General features: G+C 48.9%; 2 protein-coding genes across 3 annotated transcripts in view; one reads left to right on the plus strand and one right to left on the minus strand.

Annotated features, from left to right (window-relative positions):
- Window positions 1-2,422, minus strand: part of AVEN (apoptosis and caspase activation inhibitor) — a 662,713-nt gene extending 660,291 nt beyond the window's left edge. The window contains exon 1 of one of the 2 annotated variants that reach the window (XM_075330917.1): window positions 2,198-2,422. In XM_075330917.1, the coding sequence (XP_075187032.1) occupies window positions 2,198-2,338 (141 nt within the window). In that variant the 5' untranslated portion in view covers window positions 2,339-2,422. The remainder of the gene's footprint in view (window positions 1-2,197) is intronic. The other variant, XM_075330916.1, reaches the window with a different exon arrangement.
- Window positions 1-25,416, plus strand: part of CHRM5 (cholinergic receptor muscarinic 5) — a 290,345-nt gene that overhangs the window by 244,590 nt on the left and 20,339 nt on the right. The window lies entirely within an intron of this gene.

The raw sequence follows: 25,416 nt of genomic DNA on the forward strand, positions 1-25,416 counted from the left end.
TGGGCAGGCACTATAGGCTGTGAGGGGGCACTATAGGCTGTGAGGAGGCGCTGGGCAGGCACTATAGGCTGTGAGGAGGCACTATAGGCTGTGAGGAGGCGCTGTGCAGGCAATATAGGCTGTGAGGAGGCGCTGGGCAGGCGCTATAGGCTGTGAGGAGGCGCTGGGCAGGCAGTATAGGCTGTGAGGAGGCGCTGTGCAGGCAGTATAGGCTGTGAGGAGGCGCTGTGCAGGCAGTATAGGCTGTGAGGTGGCGCTGTGCAGGCAGTATAGGCTGTGAGGTGGCGCTGTGCAGGCAGTATAGGCTGTGAGGGGGCGCTGTGCAGGCAGTATAGGCTGTGAGGAGGCGCTGGGCAGGCACTATAGGCTGTGAGGAGGCACTATAGGCTGTGAGGAGGCGCTGGGCAGGCACTATAGGCTGTGAGGAGGCACTATAGGCTGTGAGGAGGCGCTGTGCAGGCAATATAGGCTGTGAGGAGGCGCTGGGCAGGCACTATAGGCTGTGAGGAGGCACTATAGGCTGTGAGGGGGCGCTGGGCAGGCAGTATAGGCTGTGAGGAGGCGCTGGGCAGGCGCTATAGGCTGTGAGGAGGCGCTGTGCAGGCAGTATAGGCTGTGAGGAGGCGCTGTGCAGGCAGTATAGGCTGTGAGGAGGCGCTGTGCAGGCAGTATAGGCTGTGAGGAGGCGCTGTGCAGGCAGTATAGGCTGTGAGGTGGCGCTGTGCAGGCAGTATAGGCTGTGAGGGGGCGCTGGGCAGGCAGTATAGGCTGTGAGGGGGCGCTGGGCAGGCAGTATAGGCTGTGAGGAGGCGCTGTGCAGGCGCTATAGGCTGTGAGGTGGCGCTGTGCAGGCAGTATAGGCTGTGAGGAGGCGCTGTGCAGGCAGTATAGGCTGTGAGGAGGCGCTGTGCAGGCAGTATAGGCTGTGAGGAGGCGCTGTGCAGGCAGTATAGGCTGTGAGGAGGCGCTGTGCAGGCAGTATAGGCTGTGAGGAGGCGCTGTGCAGGCAGTATAGGCTGTGAGGGGGCGCTGGGCAGGCAGTATAGGCTGTGAGGGGGCGCTGGGCAGGCAGTATAGGCTGGGCAGGCAGTATAGCCTGTGCAGGCAGTATAGGCTGTGAGGAGGCGCTGGGCCGGCGCTATAGGCTGTGAGGAGGCGCTGGGCAGGCAGTATAGGCTGGGCAGGCAGTATAGGCTGTGAGGAGGCGCTGGGCAGGCACTATAGGCTGTGAGGCGGCGCTATAGGCTGTGAGGGGGCGCTGTGCCGGCAGTATAGGCTGTGAGGGGGCGCTGTGCAGGCAGTATAGGCTGTGAGGCGGCGCTATAGGCTGTGAGGGGGCGCTGTGCCGGCAGTATAGGCTGTGAGGAGGCGCTGGGCAGGCAGTATAGGCTGTGAGGGGGCGCTGGGCAGGCAGTATAGGCTGTGAGGGGGCGCTGTGCAGGCAGTATAGGCTGTGAGGAGGCGCTGGGCAGGCAGTATAGGCTGTGAGGGGGCGCTGGGCAGGCAGTATAGGCTGTGAGGGGGCGCTGGGCAGGCAGTATAGGCTGTGAGGGGGCGCTGGGCAGGCAGTATAGGCTGTGAGGGGGCGCTGGGCAGGCAGTATAGGCTGTGAGGGGGCGCTGTGCAGGCAGTATAGGCTGTGAGGGGGCGCTGTGCCGGCAGTATAGGCTGTGAGGAGGCGCTGGGCAGGCAGTATAGGCTGTGAGGGGGCGCTGGGCAGGCAGTATAGGCTGTGAGGGGGCGCTGGGCAGGCAGTATAGGCTGTGAGGGGGCGCTGGGCAGGCAGTATAGGCTGTGAGGGGGCGCTGGGCAGGCAGTATAGGCTGTGAGGAGGCGCTATAGGCTGTGAGGGGGCGCTATAGGCTGTGAGGGGGCGCTATAGGCTGTGAGGGGGCGCTATAGGCTGTGAGGGGGCGCTGTGCAGGCAGTATAGGCTGTGAGGAGGCGCTGTGCAGGCAGTATAGGCTGTGAGGAGGCGCTGTGCAGGCAGTATAGGCTGTGAGGAGGCGCTGTGCCGGGTGAGGTGTGCTGCCGGCAGTGACGTTATGTGTTGAGGAAGCCTGAGGTACAGCCTGCAGCGCTGTGTGATATAGGCACAGGTTTGGCGCCCACCTCCCCTCAGCCGCTGCACATGACACACACATGGCGCAGACCTGAGCCCGGCAATGACAGAAGCCCCTCCCCCTTAGGTCCTCACCTCCTTCTCCGGCTCCGGAGGACCCCGCACGTCCCTGTGCCCTCTGTGGACAAACTCCCTGTCCCCTCCTGAGCCGCGGCCTCTGTACGGTCTGCGGCCACCGCCGCCTCCTCTCCGGTGTTTACTGCGGCCACGTTCCATCACCTCACGGAAGATGTCAAATTCTGGCAGCAAAAGGACCTTTGATGATGTAGTATTGCCACGTGATCAGTCACGTGTGTGGGAGGGCCTAGAGCTGAGGAGAAACTTACAGGAGAAGAAGCGAAGTATGAGGCTGCACGGAGCTCAGGTCCCTGCGGATCCGTGTCACCAGCCTGCACACAGTAATGCCAGAACACCGCAGTAATATCAGTACACCCAGCACGCATAGTAATATGAGTACACCCTGCACACAGTAATGTCAGCACACATAGTAATATGAGTACACCCTGCACACAGTAATGTCAGCACACATAGTAATATGAGTACACCCTGCACACAGTAATGCCAGCACACATAGTAATATGAGTACACCCTGCACACAGTAATGCCAGCACACATAGTAATATGAGTACACCCTGCATACAGTAATGCCAGCACACATAGTAATATGAGTACACCCTGCACACAGTAATGTCAGCACACAGTAATGCCAGCACACAGTAATGTCTGCACACCCTGCACACAGTAATGCCAGAACACCGCAGTAATATCAGTACACCCAGCACGCATAGTAATATGAGTACACCCTGCACACAGTAATGTCAGCACACATAGTAATATGAGTACACCCTGCACACAGTAATGCCAGCACACATAGTAATATGAGTACACCCTGCACACAGTAATGCCAGCACACATAGTAATATGAGTACACCCTGCACACAGTAATACCAGCACACATAGTAATATGAGTACACCCTGCACACAGTAATGTCAGCACACAGTAATGCCAGCACACAGTAATGTCTGCACACCCTGCACACAGTAATGCCAGAACACCGCAGTAATATCAGTACACCCAGCACGCATAGTAATATGAGTACACTCTGCACACAGTAATGCCAGCACACATAGTAATATGAGTACACCCTGCACACAGTAATACCAGCACACATAGTAATATGAGTACACCCTGCACACAGTAATGCCAGCACACCCTGCACACAGTAATGCCAGCACACATAGTAATATCAGTACACCCTGCACACAGTAATGCCAGCACACCCTGCACACAGTAATGCCAGCACACATAGTAATATCAGTACACCCTGCACACAGTAATGCCAGCACACATAGTAATATGAGTACACCCTGCACACAGTAATGCCAGCACACCCTGCACACAGTAATGCCAGCACACATAGTAATATCAGTACACCCTGCACACAGTAATGCCAGCACACCCTGCACACAGTAATGCCAGCACACATAGTAATATGAGTACACCCTGCACACAGTAATGCCAGCACACATAGTAATATGAGTACACCCTGCACACAGTAATGCCAGCACACATAGTAATATGAGTACACCCTGCATACAGTAATGCCAGCACACATAGTAATATGAGTACACCCTGCACACAGTAATGCCAGCACACATAGTAATATGAGTACACCCTGCATACAGTAATGCCAGCACGCATAGTAATATGAGTACACCCTGCATACAGTAATGCCAGCACACATAGTAATATGAGTACACCCTGCACACAGTAATGCCAGCACGCATAGTAATATGAGTACACTCTGCACACAGTAATGCCAGCACACATAGTAATATGAGTACACCCTGCACACAGTAATGCCAGCACACATAGTAATATGAGTACACCCTGCACACAGTCATGCCAGCACACATAGTAATATGAGTACACCCTGCACACAGTAATGCCAGAACACCGAAGTAATATCAGTACACCCAGCACGCATAGTAATATGAGTACACTCTGCACACAGTAATGCCAGCACACATAGTAATATGAGTACACCCTGCACACAGTAATACCAGCACACATAGTAATATGAGTACACCCTGCACACAGTAATGCCAGCACACCCTGCACACAGTAATGCCAGCACACATAGTAATATCAGTACACCCTGCACACAGTAATGCCAGCACACCCTGCACACAGTAATGCCAGCACACATAGTAATATCAGTACACCCTGCACACAGTAATGCCAGCACACATAGTAATATGAGTACACCCTGCACACAGTAATGCCAGCACACCCTGCACACAGTAATGCCAGCACACATAGTAATATCAGTACACCCTGCACACAGTAATGCCAGCACACCCTGCACACAGTAATGCCAGCACACATAGTAATATGAGTACACCCTGCACACAGTAATGCCAGCACACATAGTAATATGAGTACACCCTGCACACAGTAATGCCAGCACACATAGTAATATGAGTACACCCTGCATACAGTAATGCCAGCACACATAGTAATATGAGTACACCCTGCACACAGTAATGCCAGCACACATAGTAATATGAGTACACCCTGCATACAGTAATGCCAGCACGCATAGTAATATGAGTACACCCTGCATATAGTAATGCCAGCACACATAGTAATATGAGTACACCCTGCACACAGTAATGCCAGCACGCATAGTAATATGAGTACACTCTGCACACAGTAATGCCAGCACACATAGTAATATGAGTACACCCTGCACACAGTAATGCCAGCACACATAGTAATATGAGTACACCCTGCACACAGTCATGCCAGCACACATAGTAATATGAGTACACCCTGCATACAGTAATGCCAGCACACATAGTAATATGAGTACACCCTGCACACAGTCATGCCAGCACACATAGTAATATGAGTACACCCTGCACACAGTAATGCCAGCACGCATAGTAATATGAGTACACCCTGCACACAGTAATGCCAGCACACATAGTAATATGAGTACACCCTGCATACAGTAATGCCAGCACACATAGTAATATGAGTACACCCTGCACACAGTAATGCCAGCACACATAGTAATATGAGTACACCCTGCATACAGTAATGCCAGCACGCATAGTAATATGAGTACACCCTGCATACAGTAATGCCAGCACACATAGTAATATGAGTACACCCTGCACACAGTAATGCCAGCACGCATAGTAATATGAGTACACTCTGCACACAGTAATGCCAGCACACATAGTAATATGAGTACACCCTGCACACAGTAATGCCAGCACACATAGTAATATGAGTACACCCTGCACACAGTCATGCCAGCACACATAGTAATATGAGTACACCCTGCATACAGTAATGCCAGCACACATAGTAATATGAGTACACCCTGCACACAGTCATGCCAGCACACATAGTAATATGAGTACACCCTGCACACAGTAATGCCAGCACGCATAGTAATATGAGTACACTCTGCACACAGTAATGCCAGCACACATAGTAATATGAGTACACCCTGCATACAGTAATGCCAGCACACATAGTAATATGAGTACACCCTGCACACAGTCATGCCAGCACACATAGTAATATGAGTACACCCTGCACACAGTAATGCCAGCACGCATAGTAATATGAGTACACTCTGCACACAGTAATGCCAGCACACATAGTAATATGAGTACACCCTGCACACAGTAATGCCAGCACACATAGTAATATGAGTACACCCTGCATACAGTAATGCCAGCACACATAGTAATATGAGTACACCCTGCATACAGTAATGCCAGCACACATAGTAATATGAGTACACCCTGCACACAGTCATGCCAGCACACATAGTAATATGAGTACACCCTGCACACAGTAATGCCAGCACGCATAGTAATATGAGTACACTCTGCACACAGTAATGCCAGCACACATAGTAATATGAGTACACCCTGCATACAGTAATGCCAGCACACATAGTAATATGAGTACACCCTGCACACAGTCATGCCAGCACACATAGTAATATGAGTACACCCTGCACACAGTAATGCCAGCACGCATAGTAATATGAGTACACTCTGCACACAGTAATGCCAGCACACATAGTAATATGAGTACACCCTGCATACAGTAATGCCAGCACACATAGTAATATGAGTACACCCTGCACACAGTCATGCCAGCACACATAGTAATATGAGTACACCCTGCACACAGTAATGGCAGTACACCATACACCCTGCACACAGTAATGCCAGCACACCATACCCTTCACACAGTAATGCCAGCACACCGCAGTAATATCAGTACACCCTGCACACAGTAATGCCAGCACACCGCAGTAATATCAGTACACCCTGCACACAGTAATGCCAGCACACATAGTAATATCAGTACACCCTGCACACAGTAATGCCAGCACACATAGTAATATGAGTATACCCTGCATACAGTAATGTCAGTACACACAGAGTAATAGCAGTATAACATACACCCTGCACACAGTAATGCCAGCACACATAGTAATATCAGTACACCCTGCACACAGTAATGTCAGCACACCTAGTAATATGAGTACACCCTGCTCACAGTAATGCCAGCACACATAGTAATATCAGTACACCCTGCACACAGTAATGTCAGCACACCTAGTAATATGAGTACACCCTGCTCACAGTAATGCCAGCACACATAGTAATATCAGTACACCCTGCACACAGTAATGTCAGCACACCTAGTAATATGAGTACACCCTGCTCACAGTAATGCCAGCACACATAGTAATATGAGTACACCCTGCTCACAGTAATGGCAGTACACACAGTAATATCAGTACACGCTGCACACATTAATGGCAGTACACACAGTAATATCAGTATAACCTGCGCACAATAATGTCAGTACACACAGTAATGGCAGTACACCCTGCACACAGTAATGCCAGCACACATAGTAATATGAGTACACCCTGCACACAGTAATGGCAGTATACGCAGTAATATCAGTATAACCTGCGCACAGTAATGTCAGTTCACACAGTAATGGCAGTACACTATACACCCTGCACACAGTAATGTCAGCACACAGTAATGCCAGCACACATAGTAATATGAGTACACCCTGCACACAGTAATGCCAGAACACCGCAGTAATATCAGTACACCCAGCACGCATAGTAATATGAGTACACTCTGCACACAGTAATGCCAGCACACATAGTAATATGAGTACACCCTGCACACAGTCATGCCAGCACACATAGTAATATGAGTACACCCTGCACACAGTAATGGCAGTACACCATACACCCTGCACACAGTAATGCCAGCACACCATACCCTTCACACAGTAATGCCAGCACACCGCAGTAATATCAGTACACCCTGCACACAGTAATGCCAGCACACCGCAGTAATATCAGTACACCCTGCACACAGTAATGCCAGCACACATAGTAATATCAGTACACCCTGCACACAGTAATGCCAGCACACATAGTAATATGAGTATACCCTGCACACAGTAATGCCAGCACACATAGTAATATCAGTACACTCTGCACACAGTAATGCCAGCACACATAGTAATATGAGTACACCCTGCACACAGTAATGCCAGCACACATAGTAATATGAGTACACCCTGCACACAGTAATGCCAGCACACATAGTAATATAAGTACACCCTGCACACAGTAATGCCAGAACACATAGTAATATGAGTACACCCTGCACACAGTAATGCCAGCACACATAGTAATATCAGTACAACCTGCACACAGTAATGCCAGCACACATAGTAATATGAGTATACCCTCCGTCAGCACACCGCAGTAATATCAGTACACCCTGCACACAGTAATGCCAGCACACATAGTAATATGAGTACACTCTGCACACAGTAATGCCAGCACACATAGTAATATGAGTACACTCTGCACACAGTAATGCCAGCACACATAGTAATATGAGTACACCCTGCACACAGTACTGTCAGTACACCCAGAGTAATAGCAGTATAACATACACCCTGCACACAGTAATGCCAGCACACATAGTAATATCATTACACCCTGCACACAGTAATGTCAGCACACTGCAGTAATATCAGTACACCCTGCACACAGTAATGCCAGCACACATAGTAATATGAGTACACTCTGCACACAGTAATGCCAGCACACATAGTAATATGAGTACACTCTGCACACAGTAATGTCAGCACACATAGTAATATGAGTACACTCTGCACACAGTAATGCCAGCACACATAGTAATATGAGTACACTCTGCACACAGTAATGCCAGCACACATAGTAATATGAGTACACCCTGCATACAGTAATGTCAGTACACACAGAGTAATAGCAGTATAACATACACCCTGCACACAGTAATGCCAGCACACATAGTAATATCAGTACACCCTGCACACAGTAATGTCAGCACACCTAGTAATATGAGTACACCCTGCTCACAGTAATGCCAGCACACATAGTAATATCAGTACACCCTGCACACAGTAATGTCAGCACACCTAGTAATATGAGTACACCCTGCTCACAGTAATGGCAGTACACACAGTAATATCAGTACACCCTGCACACATTAATGGCAGTACACACAGTAATATCAGTATAACCTGCGCACAATAATGTCAGTACACACAGTAATGGCAGTACACCATACACCCTGCACACAGTAATGCCAGCACACATAGTAATATGAGTACACTCTGCACACAGTAATGCCAGCACACATAGTAATATGAGTACACCCTGCATACAGTAATGTCAGTACACACAGAGTAATAGCAGTATAACATACACCCTGCACACAGTAATGCCAGCACACATAGTAATATCAGTACACCCTGCACACAGTAATGTCAGCACACCTAGTAATATGAGTACACCCTGCACACAGTAATGCCAGCACGCATAGTAATATGAGTACACCCTGCTCACAGTAATGCCAGCACACATAGTAATATCAGTACACCCTGCACACAGTAATGTCAGCACACCTAGTAATATGAGTACACCCTGCTCACAGTAATGGCAGTACACACAGTAATATCAGTACACCCTGCACACATTAATGGCAGTACACACAGTAATATCAGTATAACCTGCGCACAATAATGTCAGTACACACAGTAATGGCAGTACACCATACACCCTGCACACAGTAATGCCAGCACACATAGTAATATGAGTACACTCTGCACACAGTAATGCCAGCACACATAGTAATATGAGTACACCCTGCATACAGTAATGTCAGTACACACAGAGTAATAGCAGTATAACATACACCCTGCACACAGTAATGCCAGCACACATAGTAATATCAGTACACCCTGCACACAGTAATGTCAGCACACCTAGTAATATGAGTACACCCTGCACACAGTAATGCCAGCACGCATAGTAATATGAGTACACCCTGCTCACAGTAATGCCAGCACACATAGTAATATCAGTACACCCTGCACACAGTAATGTCAGCACACCTAGTAATATGAGTACACCCTGCTCACAGTAATGCCAGCACGCATAGTAATATGAGTACACCCTGCTCACAGTAATGGCAGTACACACAGTAATATCAGTACACCCTGCACACATTAATGGCAGTACACACAGTAATATCAGTATAACCTGCGCACAATAATGTCAGTACACACAGTAATGGCAGTACACCATACACCCTGCACACAGTAATGCCAGCACACATAGTAATATGAGTACACCCTGCACACAGTAATGGCAGTATACGCAGTAATATCAGTATAACCTGCGCACAGTAATGTCAGTTCACACAGTAATGGCAGTACACCATACACCCTGCACACAGTAATGTCAGCACACAGTAATGCCAGCACACATAGTAATATGAGTACACCCTGCACACAGTAATGGCAGCACACTGCAGTAATATCAGTATAACCTGTGCACAGTAATGGCAGTACACACAGTTATGGCAGTACACTATACACCTTGTACACAGTAATATCAGTACACAGTAATATAAACCCTGCACACAGTAATATCAGTACACAGTAATATACACCTTGCACACAGTAATATCAGTACATCCATCCTGCACCAAGGTTCCTGCAGTGTCCATGTCACCAGCCTGCACACAGTAACATAACAGCTTTGTGCCCTGTATGATGCGCACAGGATCTCCACTGGGCTTTGTACAGTAATAGGGTTGAAGCCTGTGCAGCAGATCACCCCTCCTCCACAAAAACGTCTCCAAATCCCCTTTGAATATTCTTCCTATTCAATCCCGCGGCGCCCTCGCTGCTGTTCATACATTGATGTGTTTTTGAAGCTTTTTTTTTTCCTTGATGAGCATTTTAAAACAAACCTCCAAAAAAAGTAGCATGTCCTGAAGTTGATTCTTCTTCAAAAATCGTGTGATGTTTTTGCTTTCCAAACACCATGGAAAGTGCAACCTGTGACCAGGAATACATCAGAGCCAGAATTCTGTGACTGACGCGTCACATTGGCCTCCATTAATCAGTCATCGTTTTTTTAAGTCGCTTCTCTTTTCTTTGTCTCGTGGTATCCGCTGATGCCTATTACACCAAATTCATTAAAATGATTCACACGGTTCATGAATTTGGTGAAAACTAAAAAAATTGTCACATATTTTTTGCAAAAGTCGCTACTTACCCGAAATGCTGCTAAAGATGTTACTTTTTGATTTAGGTGCAGAAAACCACTTGAGGCCTAAAACACACTTCCGCATAAAAAAACATACGTGTCTCACGTTCCGTTTTTCGGGGCCGTGTTCCGTTTTTTATGGGCGTTTTCCGGTACGTATGACATCCGTGTGATGGCGTATGCTCGCCGTGTGTACGTGTGTATCGTCCGTGTTGGCATTAAATACGTACGTGTGTTGTCCGTGTGACTTCCGTTTTTTGAGATCCGCTTTCATACCCAAATTACGTTGTTAAAGGGAACCTGTCATCAGAAATTTCGCTCAAAAGCTAAAAGATTCCCCCTCTGCAGCTCCTGGGCTGCATTCTAGGAAGGTCCCTGTTATTATTGTGCCCCATGTGAGACCAAAATAAAGCCTTTATAAAGTTCTACCTTTTTGTATGCAGCTTCTGTAAATGTGTCACGGGGGCGGGCTCTCTGCCGTCCGTTATTCTGCCCCCTGGTCCTGTATGCCGCCCCCATCGCTCCTTTCCATATCTGATGCACCGCCCACTGCTCCAGCCATCCCCGCGCATACCCAGTGCCAGTCTCACAGGACTGAGCAGTGTGACCGCTGGTGACGTGTGCGCAGGCAAGTGATTATGGGCGGGACTGTGACTGTTATCAGCAAGTACCCGCCCATAATCTCGTGAGCGCGCAAACCTCTCCAGCATTCACACTGAGCTCAGTGTAGATGCTAGACTGTATGGGCTGCTTCCAGGAATGACGTCCCTTTGTCATGTGATAGTATTTTGAACACGCCCCTATCACATGACAAAGGGACGTCATCCCTGGAAGCAGCCCATACAGTCTAGCATCTACACTGAGCTCAGTGTGAATGCTGGAGAGGTTTGCGCGCTCACGAGATTATGGGCGGGTACTTGCTGATAACAGTCACAGTCCCGCCCATAATCACTTGCCTGCGCACACGTCACCAGCGGTCACACTGCTCAGTCCTGTGAGACTGGCACTGGGCATGCGCGGGGATGGCTGGAGCAGTGGGCGGTGCATCAGATATGGAAAGGAGCGATGGGGGCGGCATACAGGACCAGGGGGCAGAATAACGGACGGCAGAGAGCCCGCCCCCGTGACACATTTACAGAAGCTGCATACAAAAAGGTAGAACTTTATAAAGGCTTTATTTTGGTCTCACATGGGGCACAATAATAACAGGGACCTTCCTAGAATGCAGCCCAGGAGCTGCAGAGGGGGAATCTTTTAGCTTTTGGGCGAAATTTCTGATGACAGGTTCCCTTTAATGCTTCATCATGCGATTCTGGTGGGTTTAATTGGTCAATTTCCGTCCCTCATCTGTTTATTAGGTTAAACATCGTTTAAATTCATTGTTTCTCTAGTCCCTTCCACGACAGCATAGGAGGTTGTCTCTCCACGCCCTAATTGGGACAGGAAGTACGAGAGGTTTAAAAGGACCCTCCCACCTCCCACAGCCAGTGTCTTTCCTGTCCCCATGGGGCATGGAGAGGTTTTTTTCTTTTCTCCTATGCTGTAGTGGCCGGCGAACTACAGTATACAAAATTTTTTTTTTTTTTCTTTTCTTTTCCCCTTCTTACCTTCAGCCGGGCAGTATCGGTCGGGCCTTCGCCGCTCCTCCCTTACTGTTCCCTCACGCTGTGAGGGACCGCTGCTCCAGCCTTCCGGAACTCCTCTGGAGGGATGCAGGCTGTGGAGCTCCCTGGCCGGCGTCCTCCCTGAGCCGCCGGCCGCTTCCTGCATGCACGCTGCTGGAGCGACCCGGAAGTGCTCCCGGGGGCGGGACTTCCGGTCTAGCGACTTCCGGTTGAGCGCTTCCGGTCGCGGAGGCAGCGTGGAGGACACGCCGACACTGACTCGGCCTGGCCGGGACCGGATGCAGGAGGCCTGGACCGTTGCTGTCACTGGGGGGGCAGGCCCTTATGCATAAGGGCTGCCGTGAAGACGTCAGACATGGTAAGAGATTCGACTGTGCTCCATGTCATGTCTTCCCCTGCAGCTGCATCTGCAGAGCCCAGTGTGCCCCCTGCTACTGTAAGTACGGAGGGGGATGGTCCCTCAAAGATAGGTCTCAAGCAGACATCTTATGACTCTCTGGTCTGTGTTTTCTAGGAGGAGAAGGCCTCTAAGAAACTGGACAGAAATGAAAAATCAGAAAAGTCTGAAAAATCAGAGAAGTCTGAGAAATCCGATAAACCGGATAGATCTGACAAATATGAAAAGATTAAGAAATGTCCAGTCTGTATAAGGAATCTCCCTGCAGTCTGGGACAAGAAGCTTTACCAGCAGTGTACGGACCAGATTATTAGGGCCGAACAACCGTCCCTGGTAGATGAGTTGCGGTCCATGATGAAACAGGAGATTCAGGCCTCACTGGCCTCCCTCCCTGCTCCTGGCCCCTCTTCTCCAAAGAAGAGAAAAATCCAGTCTGCCCCGTCTGATCATGAGGACGCTGATTCCGCCTCGGAGGGTCCTGATGAAGGAATTCCCTCTGGGAGGTCTGACCAGTCCTTTCTGTTTCCCTCAGAGGATTTGGGGGATCTTATTGGGGCGGTTCGGAGCACTATGGGGTTGGAAGAAGTGCAGTCTCTTCCCTCTATCCAGGATGAAATGTTTGCTGGCCTGAAAACAGTCAAACAAATAGGGTTTCCGGTGCATGCCAGTATTCTGGATATTGTCTCTCAGGAATGGGAATTTCCTGAGAGGCGGGTACGGAGTGACCCTAGACGCCGGTTTCCTCTAGAACCTTCTGGATTACATTGGGAGGTCCCGAAAGTAGATGTACAGGTGGCTAGAGTAGCTAAACAGACAGCGCTTCCCTTCGAAGATACCTCCCAACTTAAGGATCAGTTGGATAGGAAGGTAGAAGGCTTAATGAAGCGATCCTGGGAAGCATCGTCTTCTTCTATTCAGGCTAACATTGCATCCACTTGTGTATCCAGGTCCCTTCTTAGGTGGTTAGACCAGTTGGAGGCTCATATTTCCCAAGGTACCCCGAGGGAGGAATTGCTGGAATCCCTTCCCTTGCTTAGGAAGGCTACCAGTTTTTTGGCGGATACCTCAGTGGAATCTGTCCGCCTGGCGGCCAGGACCTCGGTTCTATCTAACTCTGCCAGACGTGCCCTCTGGCTTAAGGCCTGGAGTGGCGACTCCACCTCCAAAATGAGGCTTTGCTCCCTTCCGTTTAAAGGGGATTTGGTGTTTGGGCCTGCCCTGGATGATATTCTGGACAAGGCGACTGATCGTAAGGCCTTACCTGACCCTAGACCCGCCAGGAAGCGGTCCTTTCGTCCCTCGATGCCTCAGGCCTCCCAGCCCAGAGGGAAAGTGAAGACAGGCAGGTGGAGCTATCCGAAGGGTAGGGGGAGAAACATCCTCATCCCTACCCATCAACCACAACGTCCTCAGCAGGACAAACAGTGACTCGGCCCGGGTGGGGGGACGACTCTCGGCGTTTCTTCCCCAGTGGCGTTCCATAACCACCTGCCAATGGGTTCTGAGGATCGTATCGGAGGGTCTCCTAATAGAATTCATCTCCCCCCCCTCTCCCGGGTCTCCGAGTCACTGCTCTGACGTCGCAGGTTTCACAGGCTCTATTGTACGCCAAGATTCTAGAGCTTGTACACTCGGGGGTCGTTTCCCCAGTCCCGAGTCAAGAAGTAGGGATGGGACACTACTCCCGCCTCTTTCTTGTCAAGAAGCCGTCTGGCGACGTCCGGATAATAATCAATTTAAAGCGTCTCAACCGTCAGGTCAGGTACCGGCGGTTCAAGATGGAGTCAGTAAAATCAGCTATCCCCCTGATAGGTCTACACCACCAGATGGCCTCTATAGACTTGAAGGACGCCTACTTTCATGTGCCCGTTCATCCGGGTCACAGGCAATACCTCAGGTTTGCGGTGCTACACGGGGAGGAGGTGCTCCATTTTCAATTCAATGTACTTCCCTTCGGGATCTCCTCGGCTCCAAGGATCTTTTCAAAGATCATGGCAGAGGTGGTCGCCTTCATACGATTGCAGGGTATCTGTCTGGTACCATATTTGGACGATTTTCTTCTCATGGCTCCCTCTGCTCCAACCCTCCGGAGTCATGTGGAAAAATCTTTGGGAATCCTTCGGTCCCTGGGATGGATTCCCAATCTCAAAAAATCACAGCTAAGCCCCTCCTCCACTCGACAATTTCTCGGAGTGCTGCTGGACTCCGACCGACAGGCATCTTTTCTCCCGGAGGGCCACAGGGTAGCTCTGTTAGCCAAGCTATCAAACCTCCGCAGGCAGGCCCGCCCGACGCTTCGAGCAGCAATGTCTGCTCTGGGTTCTATGACATCCTGCATTCCCTCAGTCAGGTGGGCTCAGGCCCATTCCCGGTGTCTCCAGGATCATATCCTGGCGCATTGGGACAGACTCCCGTCATCCCTAAACAGAAGGTTTCGCCTCTCGGGGCCCGTCTCCTCATCCCTTCTCTGGTGGCTGCGGCCCAGCAACCTGCAGGTGGGGGTTGCCTGGACTCAGACACCCCTGGTTACACTGACCACGGATGCCAGCCTGCGAGGATGGGGGGCTATGGTGGCAAACTCCCCATTTCATGGGGTCTGGAGTCCTTATGTCAGCTCCCAATCCTCCAACTACCGGGAGCTCAGGGCAGTCAGGGAAGCCCTCCTTGCGGCTCAGGATCTCGTCCGGGACTCGCACGTCCTGGTATACTCAGACAATGTCACAACAGTGGCACATCTCCGCCATCAGGGCAGTACACGCTCCGGCGCCCTGAAGTCGATGTCCTCCCGGATCTTTCAATGGGCGGAACACTCACTGCTATCCCTTTCTGCAGTGCATCTCAAGGGCTCACTAAATCTTCAGGCAGATTTCCTAAGTCGTCAGGATGTTCATCCGGGGGAATGGAGTCTGGATCAGGCGGTGTTCTGCTCTCTGGTGGCACGGTGGGGTGCTCCAGAAGTGGACCTCTTTGTTTCAGCAGGAAATCGCAAGGTCGCAACATATTTCTCCCTGAACCCTCGGGACAAGGCGTTGGGGGTGGACGCCTTCTGCCACGTATGGTCCTTTGGCCTCGCCTACGCTTTCCCCCCTCTTCCTCTTCTCGCACGGACCCTGAGGAAGATCAGAGACGATGGGGTCACAACTATCCTGGTAGCCCCTCTGTGGCCTCGGAGGAGTTGGTACAGCCTGATCATGACTCTCGGGATAGACGGTCCGGTCCTCTTGGGTTCCGACCCCAGTTTACTATCCCAGGGTCCGATTTTCCATCCGGATCCCCAGAAACTCAAATTGGCTGCCTGGCTTCTGAGGCCCGGGCACTGAAGGCCCAAGGACTATCTGACAAAGTTGTGGCTACCCTACAGAAGAACCGAAAACCAGTGACTAATAGTATTTACAACAAAATCTGGAAGCGATTTTCCTCCTGGTGTGGTTCTCGGCCTCCTGACCCACTCTGGCCTAATGTTGCGCAGATTCTGGACTTCCTCCAGAGTGGATTGGATTTAGGCCTTCGGCCTAGCACCCTGAAAGTTCAGGTATCAGCACTCAGTGCAGTCTTTGACACGGCTCTGGCGGATCATCGCTGGATCCGCCGGTTCTTTATATCCGCTAGTAGACTCTGTCCACGTCAGCGGGTCCTGACGCCTCGCTGGGATCTCAATGTGGTCCTTACCGGACTTTCTCAGTCACCCTTTGAGCCGCTGTCCTCCTGTGCCATTCGTTCTCTTTCTCACAAGACTGCCTTTCTTGTGGCCATTACGTCTGCTCGTAGAGTCGGGGAACTTCAGGCTTTGTCTATTCGGGAGCCTTACCTGACCATCAGAGATGACAGCATTGTGTTTCAGCTGGATCCTTCCTTCCTTCCCAAGGTGGTTTCGGATTTTCACCGTTCCCAGTCCATCGTCCTACCTTCCTTCTGCCAGCATCCTCGGACTCCGGGTGAGGAAGTGTTTCATTCTTTGGACGTTCGTCGGATTGTGTTGCACTACCTGGAGGTTACTGCTCCTTGGCGCCTTGATCATAACCTGTTCATCCAGCCCTTTGGTCGAAATAAGGGCAGGAAGGTGGCTAAGAGTACCGTCGCCAACTGGATTGTGCGGGCAATTAGAGACGCCTACCTCGCTCAGCATCTCTCTCCCCCTACCGGGTTTACGGCGCACTCCACCAGGGCTACCTCTGCCTCCTGGGCTGAACGGGCAGGGGCTTCTCCTGAGCAGATCTGCAAGGCAGCTACGTGGTCTTCCCTCCATACGTTCACGAAGCATTATCGTTTGGATCTGGATTCCAACAGGGATTTGGCTTTTGGCAGGAAGGTCCTGCAGGCTGTGGTCCCCCCCTAGGTATCAATTCTTTGGTATTCCTCCTATGCTGTCGTGGAAGGGACTAGAGAAATAAGAATTATTCTTACCGTTAATTCGGTTTCTAGGACCTTCCACGACAGCAGGTAATTCCCTCCCGCTATTGTATTCATTTATTCATGGATATGTAGTACTTCTCATTGCTATGGGTTCTTTGTAAGACACTGGCTGTGGGAGGTGGGAGGGTCCTTTTTAAACCTCTCGTACTTCCTGTCCCAATTAGGGCATGGAGAGACAACCTCCTATGCTGTCGTGGAAGGTCCTAGAAACCGAATTAACGGTAAGAATAATTCTTATTTCTGGGCTCTTCCACTCATTATACAGATTCCAAAATGTCTCTATCCAATGAAGCAACAATGTATTTGCTATGGTTGATATCTAGGAGATCTGGTGTTTGGCGACATATGCTTGAATATGAACCACCTGTTGGAAAAAGGATGTGGATCCACCCCCTTGTCAGGCTAAGGAAAACGCATGGACATTTTAACATTCTTTATGGTGAAATGCGCAAATGTCCGCCAAAATTTCAAGCATACTGCCATATAACCATAACGTCCTTTGACAACATCCTTGGCCTTGTGCATCACCAATTGAAACATCAGGACTTTTGACAATTTGACAATTGACCTGATAGATTGGAAACAAGTGTTGCTGATGTTTGGATTAAAAACACACACAGACGGTATGTGCTGCACACGGACATGCTACGTGTGCCGTCCGTGCAGGCACGGACCCATTGACTATAGCGGGTCCGTGCCTGCGTGTTGACTGCCAAAAACGGACATGTCGACCGTGTGGAAAAACGCAGACACGTACTAACCACACGGACACACGTTCCTTGTGGTTTTAAGTGTGTGTGCCTTCTACCATAGGGTAACATTAGTCTACGTGTCTCCATGCCGCTGGTACATGCAAAAACGTACCAAACACGTACCAGGGGCACGGATGTGTGTCGCAGGCTTTAGGGGGTTGAGAACAGGAGGGTTTGGACTGGAGTGAAGTTGTGCCAAATTTTGCAACTTTTTAAAAAATCCCAATTGATGAAAACGGAAGCATACTAAAAACACAAGTGCGATTTTCACCTGCGGATTTAATACAACTCTATGGGGAAAATCTGCTGATAAAATTCAGCGTACCCGCAAGGGAAGTTGACATGTTGAGTTGAAACTCGCACCGCAGGTCAGTGTACAAAGCGTAAAAAAGAAGCACAGCGGGCAGAAGATTTCTATAAATCCCATCCACATTGCTTGAACTGTAAAGGCTGCTTTACACACAACGATATTGCTAGCGATCTCGTTAGCGATGTGACACGCCCAGATCATTCTTACGATTTGCCGAGATCGCTCATAGGTCATTTTGTAGCGATCACACGTACCCATCTCACAAACGACACTATATCGTTCAGCGATATATTGTTTGACCAAGGCGGCCGTGTGGATGTTGTTCGTCGTTGGCAGGGTGTCAAACGTAGCAATATGTCTGCTGCGTTCCAAACGACGAACAATATTTTGAAACTGAACGACGTGTCAACGATCAATGATTTTCACCCTATTTGCGATCGTTCGGAGTCGCACGTAGGTGTCACACGCAACGACGTCGCTAACGATGACGGAAGTGCGTCCCGAAAACCGTGACCCCGACAACGTCAGATAAATCGTAGCTTGTAAAGCGGCCTTTAGACATAAACCAGGGTAGGGAAATGAGTGCCAAAAGCAAGGAACCAATGTAAATAAAATGAAGGACAGGAAAAATACCCAATAAAAAATTAACATAGAAAGAGAAATTAAAGACAATAATTGATAGATAATAATAGTCCTAACACACAGGACACAAGTGACACGTTGGTGGATGATCCACTGCAGTACTTGGCCCAAGTGGATAGCATAAGGGTCAGTCACATGTCTGAATTTTGCATACGAGTGCTATCTGTGGTTATCACATCACTTGTACCTGTGATAGTCTTTAGGGCCATTCAAGTATCCGTGATTTTTTGTGAACGTAGAGGTCCGTAAAAAATCAGGACATGTTAGTAACATACAAAGTAACATTCAGAAAAGAGGAAAGTCCAGCGCAGTCCAATATATCCGGTTAAAAATCCCATTTATTTGGCAAATCCATAAAAATAGAGAAATACAAGGCGGTCAGCAGGATATTACAGGGATATTGTACAGACCCCACAGAACTACGCGTTTCGACGTTCAGTCTTAGTCATGTTCTCATGTAAGAACATGACTAAGACTGAACGTCGAAACACGTAGTTCTGTGGGGTCTGTACAATATCCCTGTAATATCCTGCTGACCGCCTTGTATTTCTCTATTTTTATGGATTTACCAAATAAATGGGATTTTTAACCGGATATATTGGACTGCGCTGGACTTTCCTCTTTTCTGATCGTTATTTGGCAGCCTAGCCCTCCGTGTGCGGGTCCTGACAGACAGCGGATTGCAGCAACTCGGTGAGCTGAATTTTTCTTTCTTTTCTTATACAAAGTAACATAGTTTCTAAAGGCCCCGTTACACGCAACGACGTATCTAACGATATATCGCCGGGGTCACGGATTCCGTGATGCACATCCGGCGTCGTTAGCGACGTCGTTGTGTGTAACAGCTCTGAGCGAGTGTTAGCGATCAAATATACTCACTTTATCGTTGATCCCTTGGCACGTCGTTCATTTTCATAAAATCGTTGCTGTTGCAGGACGCTGGTTGTTCGTCGTTCCTGTGGCAGCACACATCGCTACGTGTGACACCGCAACATCACCGTACCTGCAGCCGCCGGCAATGAGGAAGGAAGGAGGTGGGCGGGATGTTACGTCCCGCTCAACTCCGCCCCTCCGCTTCTATTGGACGACCGCTTAGTGACGCCGCTGTGACACTGCACGAACCGCCCCCCTTAGAAAGGTGGCGGTTCGCTGGCCACAGCGACGTCGCTAGGCAGGTAAGTCCCGTGTGACGGGTCCTAACGATGTTGTGCGCCATGGGCAGCGATTTGCCCGTGATGCACAACCGACGGGGGCGGGGGTTTTCACCAGCGACATCGCTAGCAATGTCGCTGCGTGCAAAGCCCCCTTTAGGCTGAAGGAATACCTTATGTCCATCTAGTTCAGCTTATTTTTAGTGTTGAACCTGTGGAAGGCAAAAACCCACAGAGTAGAAGCCAGTTTTCCTCATAGGGAAAAAATTTATTTCCTGACTCCTAAGCTGGATCAACTATCTACCTGTATATTATGTTATTCATAACCTTCTATACTATTGCTATCAAGAAAAGCATCCATTGCTCTCTTAACTTCATTCAGTGATTTTGGCCATCACCACTTCCTCAGGAAGAGAGTTCCAGAGCCTCACTGCCCTTACCGTGAAGAACACTCTTCTATGCTGGTGCAGAAATTTTCTTTCCTCCAAACAAAGAGAATGCCCCCTTGTTCTTATCACAGTTTGTGGTACAAACAGATCATGGGAGAGATCTCTATACTGCCCTCTGATATACTTGTACTTATTTATTAGGTCTCCCCTAAGGGGTGCTTCACACACAGCGAGCTCACTGCCGAGATCGCTGCTGAGTCACGCTTTTTGTGACGCAGCAGTGACCTCATTAGCGATCTCGCTGTGTGTGACAATGAGCAGCGATCTGGCCCCTGCTGTGAGATCGCTGCTCGTTACACACAGCCCTGGTTCGTTTTCTTCAAAGCCGCTCTCCTGCTGTGACACACAGATCGCTGTGTGTGACAGCGAGAGAGCGACAAATGAAGCGAGCAGGGAGCAGGAGCCGGCATCTGACAGCTGAGGTAAGCTGTATCCAAGATAAACATCGGGTAACCAAGGTGGTTACCCGATATTTACCTTAGTTACCAGCCTCTGCAGCTCTCACGCTGCCTGTGCTGCCGGCTCCAGCTCTCTGCACATGTAGCTGCTGTACACATTGGGTTAATTAACCCGATGTGTACAGCAGCTAGGAGAGCAAGGAGCCAGCGCTAAGCAGTGTGCGCGGCTCCCTGCTCTCTGCACATGTAGCTGCATTACACATCAGGTTAATTAACCCGATGTGTACTGTAGCTAGGAGAGCAAGGAGCCAGCGCTCAGTGTGCGCGGCTCCCTGCTCCCTGCTTACACTGGTAACTAATGTAAACATCGGGTAACCATACCCGATGTTTACCTTAGTTACCAGTCTCCGCAGCTTCCAGACGGCGGCTCCGTGCAAGCGCAGCGTCGCTTGCACGTCGCTGCTGGCTGGGGGCTGTTCACTGGTCGCTGGTGAGATCTGCCTGTTTGACAGCTCACCAGCGACCATGTAGCGATGCAGCAGCGATCCTGACCAGGTCAGATCGCTGGTCGGATCGCTGCTGCATCGCTAAGTGTGAAGGTACCCTAAGTCTTCTCTTTTCTAGAGTAAATAGACCTAATTTTGATAACCTTTCCGTGTATTGTAATGCACCCACTCCATTTATTATTTTAGTTGCCCGCCTCTGAACCCTTTCAAGTTCAGTAATGTCTTTCTTGAGCACCGGCGCCCAAAATGCCACACAATACTCCAAGCGTGGTCTGACGAGTGATTTGTACTGAGGGAGAATGATGTTTTCATCTCGTGCCCCCAGACCTCTTATTATGCATCCCATCACCCTATTTGCTTTGGTGGCAGCTGCCTGACACTGGGCACTCCAGTTTAGCTTCATATTGACTAAGAAGCCTAAGGGGTACTTTGCACACTACGACATCTGCTGTACACCGTGAGAAACAACCCTTAAAATTACAAATCTTTAATGATAAAGTTTAAAATGGATATCCCAACATGAAAATCACACACATGTATACATACAACAAAAGAAGGAGAAAGTGCTGCAGTGCAGACTGGGAGTGGTCAACGCCCCTTCCCTTCTCCCTACCTAGCCTGCGGAGGTCGGCACCCTAGATTGCGTAAAGGCGCCCCCGCTCACCGTCGGCTCGCCCTCCTTTCCCTGCACTAAGTTAAGAAGTGCAACTAGTCTGGGAATGTAGGAGTGCTCAATTAAAATATTGCTGCACTGCAAAAAATTTTTACAGGGTTACAAGGAATATCTATTGATATCTGACACACATGTGGGTGTGACTCTACAGAGATGCTGAAATGACCGATACAATATAATATGAGATGCTTGAGATTAGAATAACCACCTCAACATGAAGTTAATCAGTGGACACCGTGCACCCGTTTGGATGTATCCCCTGGAGCCACCTATATGGATATCAATTGTCCTGTGCATTCAATAAAGGCATATAATTGGACACATATTGTGGTGCTAAAAAACGGATTACTGCAATATACGCAAAAGACTCTGATAAGCCTTGCCTTCGCCTGCTCCCACAAACAAATCAATGAGAGTCAATCAATAACTCAACACGTGACTCCACAGTAGGCACACAGATGGATGGTCCTCAGATATAATGACATAATTAGCCATAGCATGGAAAAACTTTCACTCCAGTCTATTCACTGTAGATGTAACAATAACATATAAACGATACTTAGCTTTTTGGTGTGAATATGGACAAATCGCTAGATACACGCTAATACTTCAGTGTAGTCACTGGAAACATACAGGCCCAGTTTGGGAACCGCTAGCTCGACGCGTTTCCCCCTGGCTCACAGTCCCGCCAAGGTTCATCAGGAGCACCCACAATCGGGCACAGAGTATCGGCCACAGTAAACCGCTCTGCCTCGGTCCTAATCCCCGCCTATCATAGGCGGGGATTAGGACCGAGGCAGAGCGGTTTACTGTGGCCGATACTCTGTGCCCGATTGTGGGTGCTCCTGATGAACCTTGGCGGGACTGTGAGCCAGGGGGAAACGCGTCGAGCTAGCGGTTCCCAAACTGGGCCTGTATGTTTCCAGTGACTACACTGAAGTATTAGCGTGTATCTAGCGATTTGTCCATATTCACACCAAAAAGCTAAGTATCGTTTATATGTTATTGTTACATCTACAGTGAATAGACTGGAGTGAAAGTTTTTCCATGCTATGGCTAATTATGTCATTATATCTGAGGACCATCCATCTGTGTGCCTACTGTGGAGTCACGTGTTGAGTTATTGATTGACTCTCATTGATTTGTTTGTGGGAGCAGGCGAAGGCAAGGCTTATCAGAGTCTTTTGCGTATATTGCAGTAATCCGTTTTTTAGCACCACAATATGTGTCCAATTATATGCCTTTATTGAATGCACAGGACAATTGATATCCATATAGGTGGCTCCAGGGGATACATCCAAACGGGTGCACGGTGTCCACTGATTAACTTCATGTTGAGGTGGTTATTCTAATCTCAAGCATCTCATATTATATTGTATCGGTCATTTCAGCATCTCTGTAGAGTCACACCCACATGTGTGTCAGATATCAATAGATATTCCTTGTAACCCTGTAAAAATTTTTTGCAGTGCAGCAATATTTTAATTGAGCACTCCTACATTCCCAGACTAGTTGCACTTCTTAACTTAGTGCAGGGAAAGGAGGGCGAGCCGACGGTGAGCGGGGGCGCCTTTACGCAATCTAGGGTGCCGACCTCCGCAGGCTAGGTAGGGAGAAGGGAAGGGGCGTTGACCACTCCCAGTCTGCACTGCAGCACTTTCTCCTTCTTTTGTTGTATGTATACATGTGTGTGATTTTCATGTTGGGATATCCATTTTAAACTTTATCATTAAAGATTTGTAATTTTAAGGGTTGTTTCTCACGGTGTACAGCTTATGATCCCTTAATCATTATCTATAACGGTTTTTTCCTTCACACTACGACATCGCAAGCCGATGCTGCGATGCCGAGCGCGATAGTCCCCGCCCCCGTCGCAGCAGCGATATCTTGTGATAGCTGCCGTAGCGAACATTATCGCTACGGCAGCTTCACACGCACTTACCTTCCCTGCGACGACGCTCTGGTCGGCGACCCGCCTCCTTCCTAAGGGGGCGGGTCGTGCGGCGTAACAGCGACGTCACACGGCAGGCGGCCAATAGAAGCGGAGGGACGGAGATGAGCGGGACGTAAACAACCCGCCCACCTCCTTCCTTCCTCATTGCAGGCGGGACGCAGGTAAGGAGATGTTCCTTGCTCCTGCGGCTTCATACACAGCGATGTGTGCTGCCACAGAAACGAGGAACTACATCGTACCTGTCACTGCAGCGAAATTATGGAAATGACCGACACTACACAGATCACTGATTTTCGAATCTTTTGCTATCGTTTATCGGTGCTTCTAGGCTTTACACGTTGCGACGTCGTTACCGGCGCCGGATGTGCGTCACTTTCGATTTGACCCCGATGAGATCGCAGTAGCGATGTCACAACGTGCAAAGTACCCCTAAGTCTTTTTCCATGTCTGATTTCCACAGCAATTTTCCGAGTGTTGGATCAAAATCGGCAATGCAAATCAATGGACTGGTGAAAAAATTGGACCGCACTCAGATGATATCGATTTCCATGGACTGTCAGAATAGGGAAGGTGGAGAAACTTTATTTTTTTTTATTTCTCCACGTGAGAGAGAAACGACTGAAACTCGGACCACACCCTGATCAGAATAATCGATCTCGTTTTCTGAAATCTGAATGAGCCCTGAGGCATAGTCAATGCAAAATGAAGTATGCATAATAATAGCAAAAAAGTATATTTAAATAATGCAGTAAAAATAGTATTAGGCTGAGTTCACAAGGCCTGTAATCATCCGTTAGAATGGATTCTGCAGAGGTTCGTTGGCAAAATGATTTCTGTCAAATCCGTTATTTAACATTGGAGTCTATGAAGAACGGATCTGTTAAAAAATTGTTATTTATCTTCCATTTGAAACGGATCCTGCAAGAAAAAAATGGATCAGTTATAATTACAAAAAAACGGATCTGTTCTCCATTGTCTGAGTTCCTTTCATATGATCTAATTTACTATTTGGGGGACCATGTTTAATTGATAACAGTATGCTCCCGGCCAAGCTATTTTCTACATATCCTTTGCATTTTTTAATATTCTAATATTGTTTTTTACTGCATTATCTATATATTTCTCTTTTAGAATGCCATTTTTTGCTCTTAATATGCATACTTCACTTTATAATGGCTCATTATCACAAAGTGACTATTAGGATAGCCGGGGACAGGGGCTCTATGTTGTCTCTCATGCTAGGGGATCCTTGGCTATCCCTAACCTAAGGGTTACTCCTGATGGTGTAGATGTCTGAGTTTCGTTCCTGGCTGTACTTCTGACCAGTACTACTCTGATACCCC

The sequence above is a fragment of the Anomaloglossus baeobatrachus genome, chromosome 12, assembly GCF_048569485.1.
Source record: "Anomaloglossus baeobatrachus isolate aAnoBae1 chromosome 12, aAnoBae1.hap1, whole genome shotgun sequence".
NCBI classification, from domain to species: Eukaryota; Metazoa; Chordata; class Amphibia; order Anura; family Aromobatidae; genus Anomaloglossus; species Anomaloglossus baeobatrachus.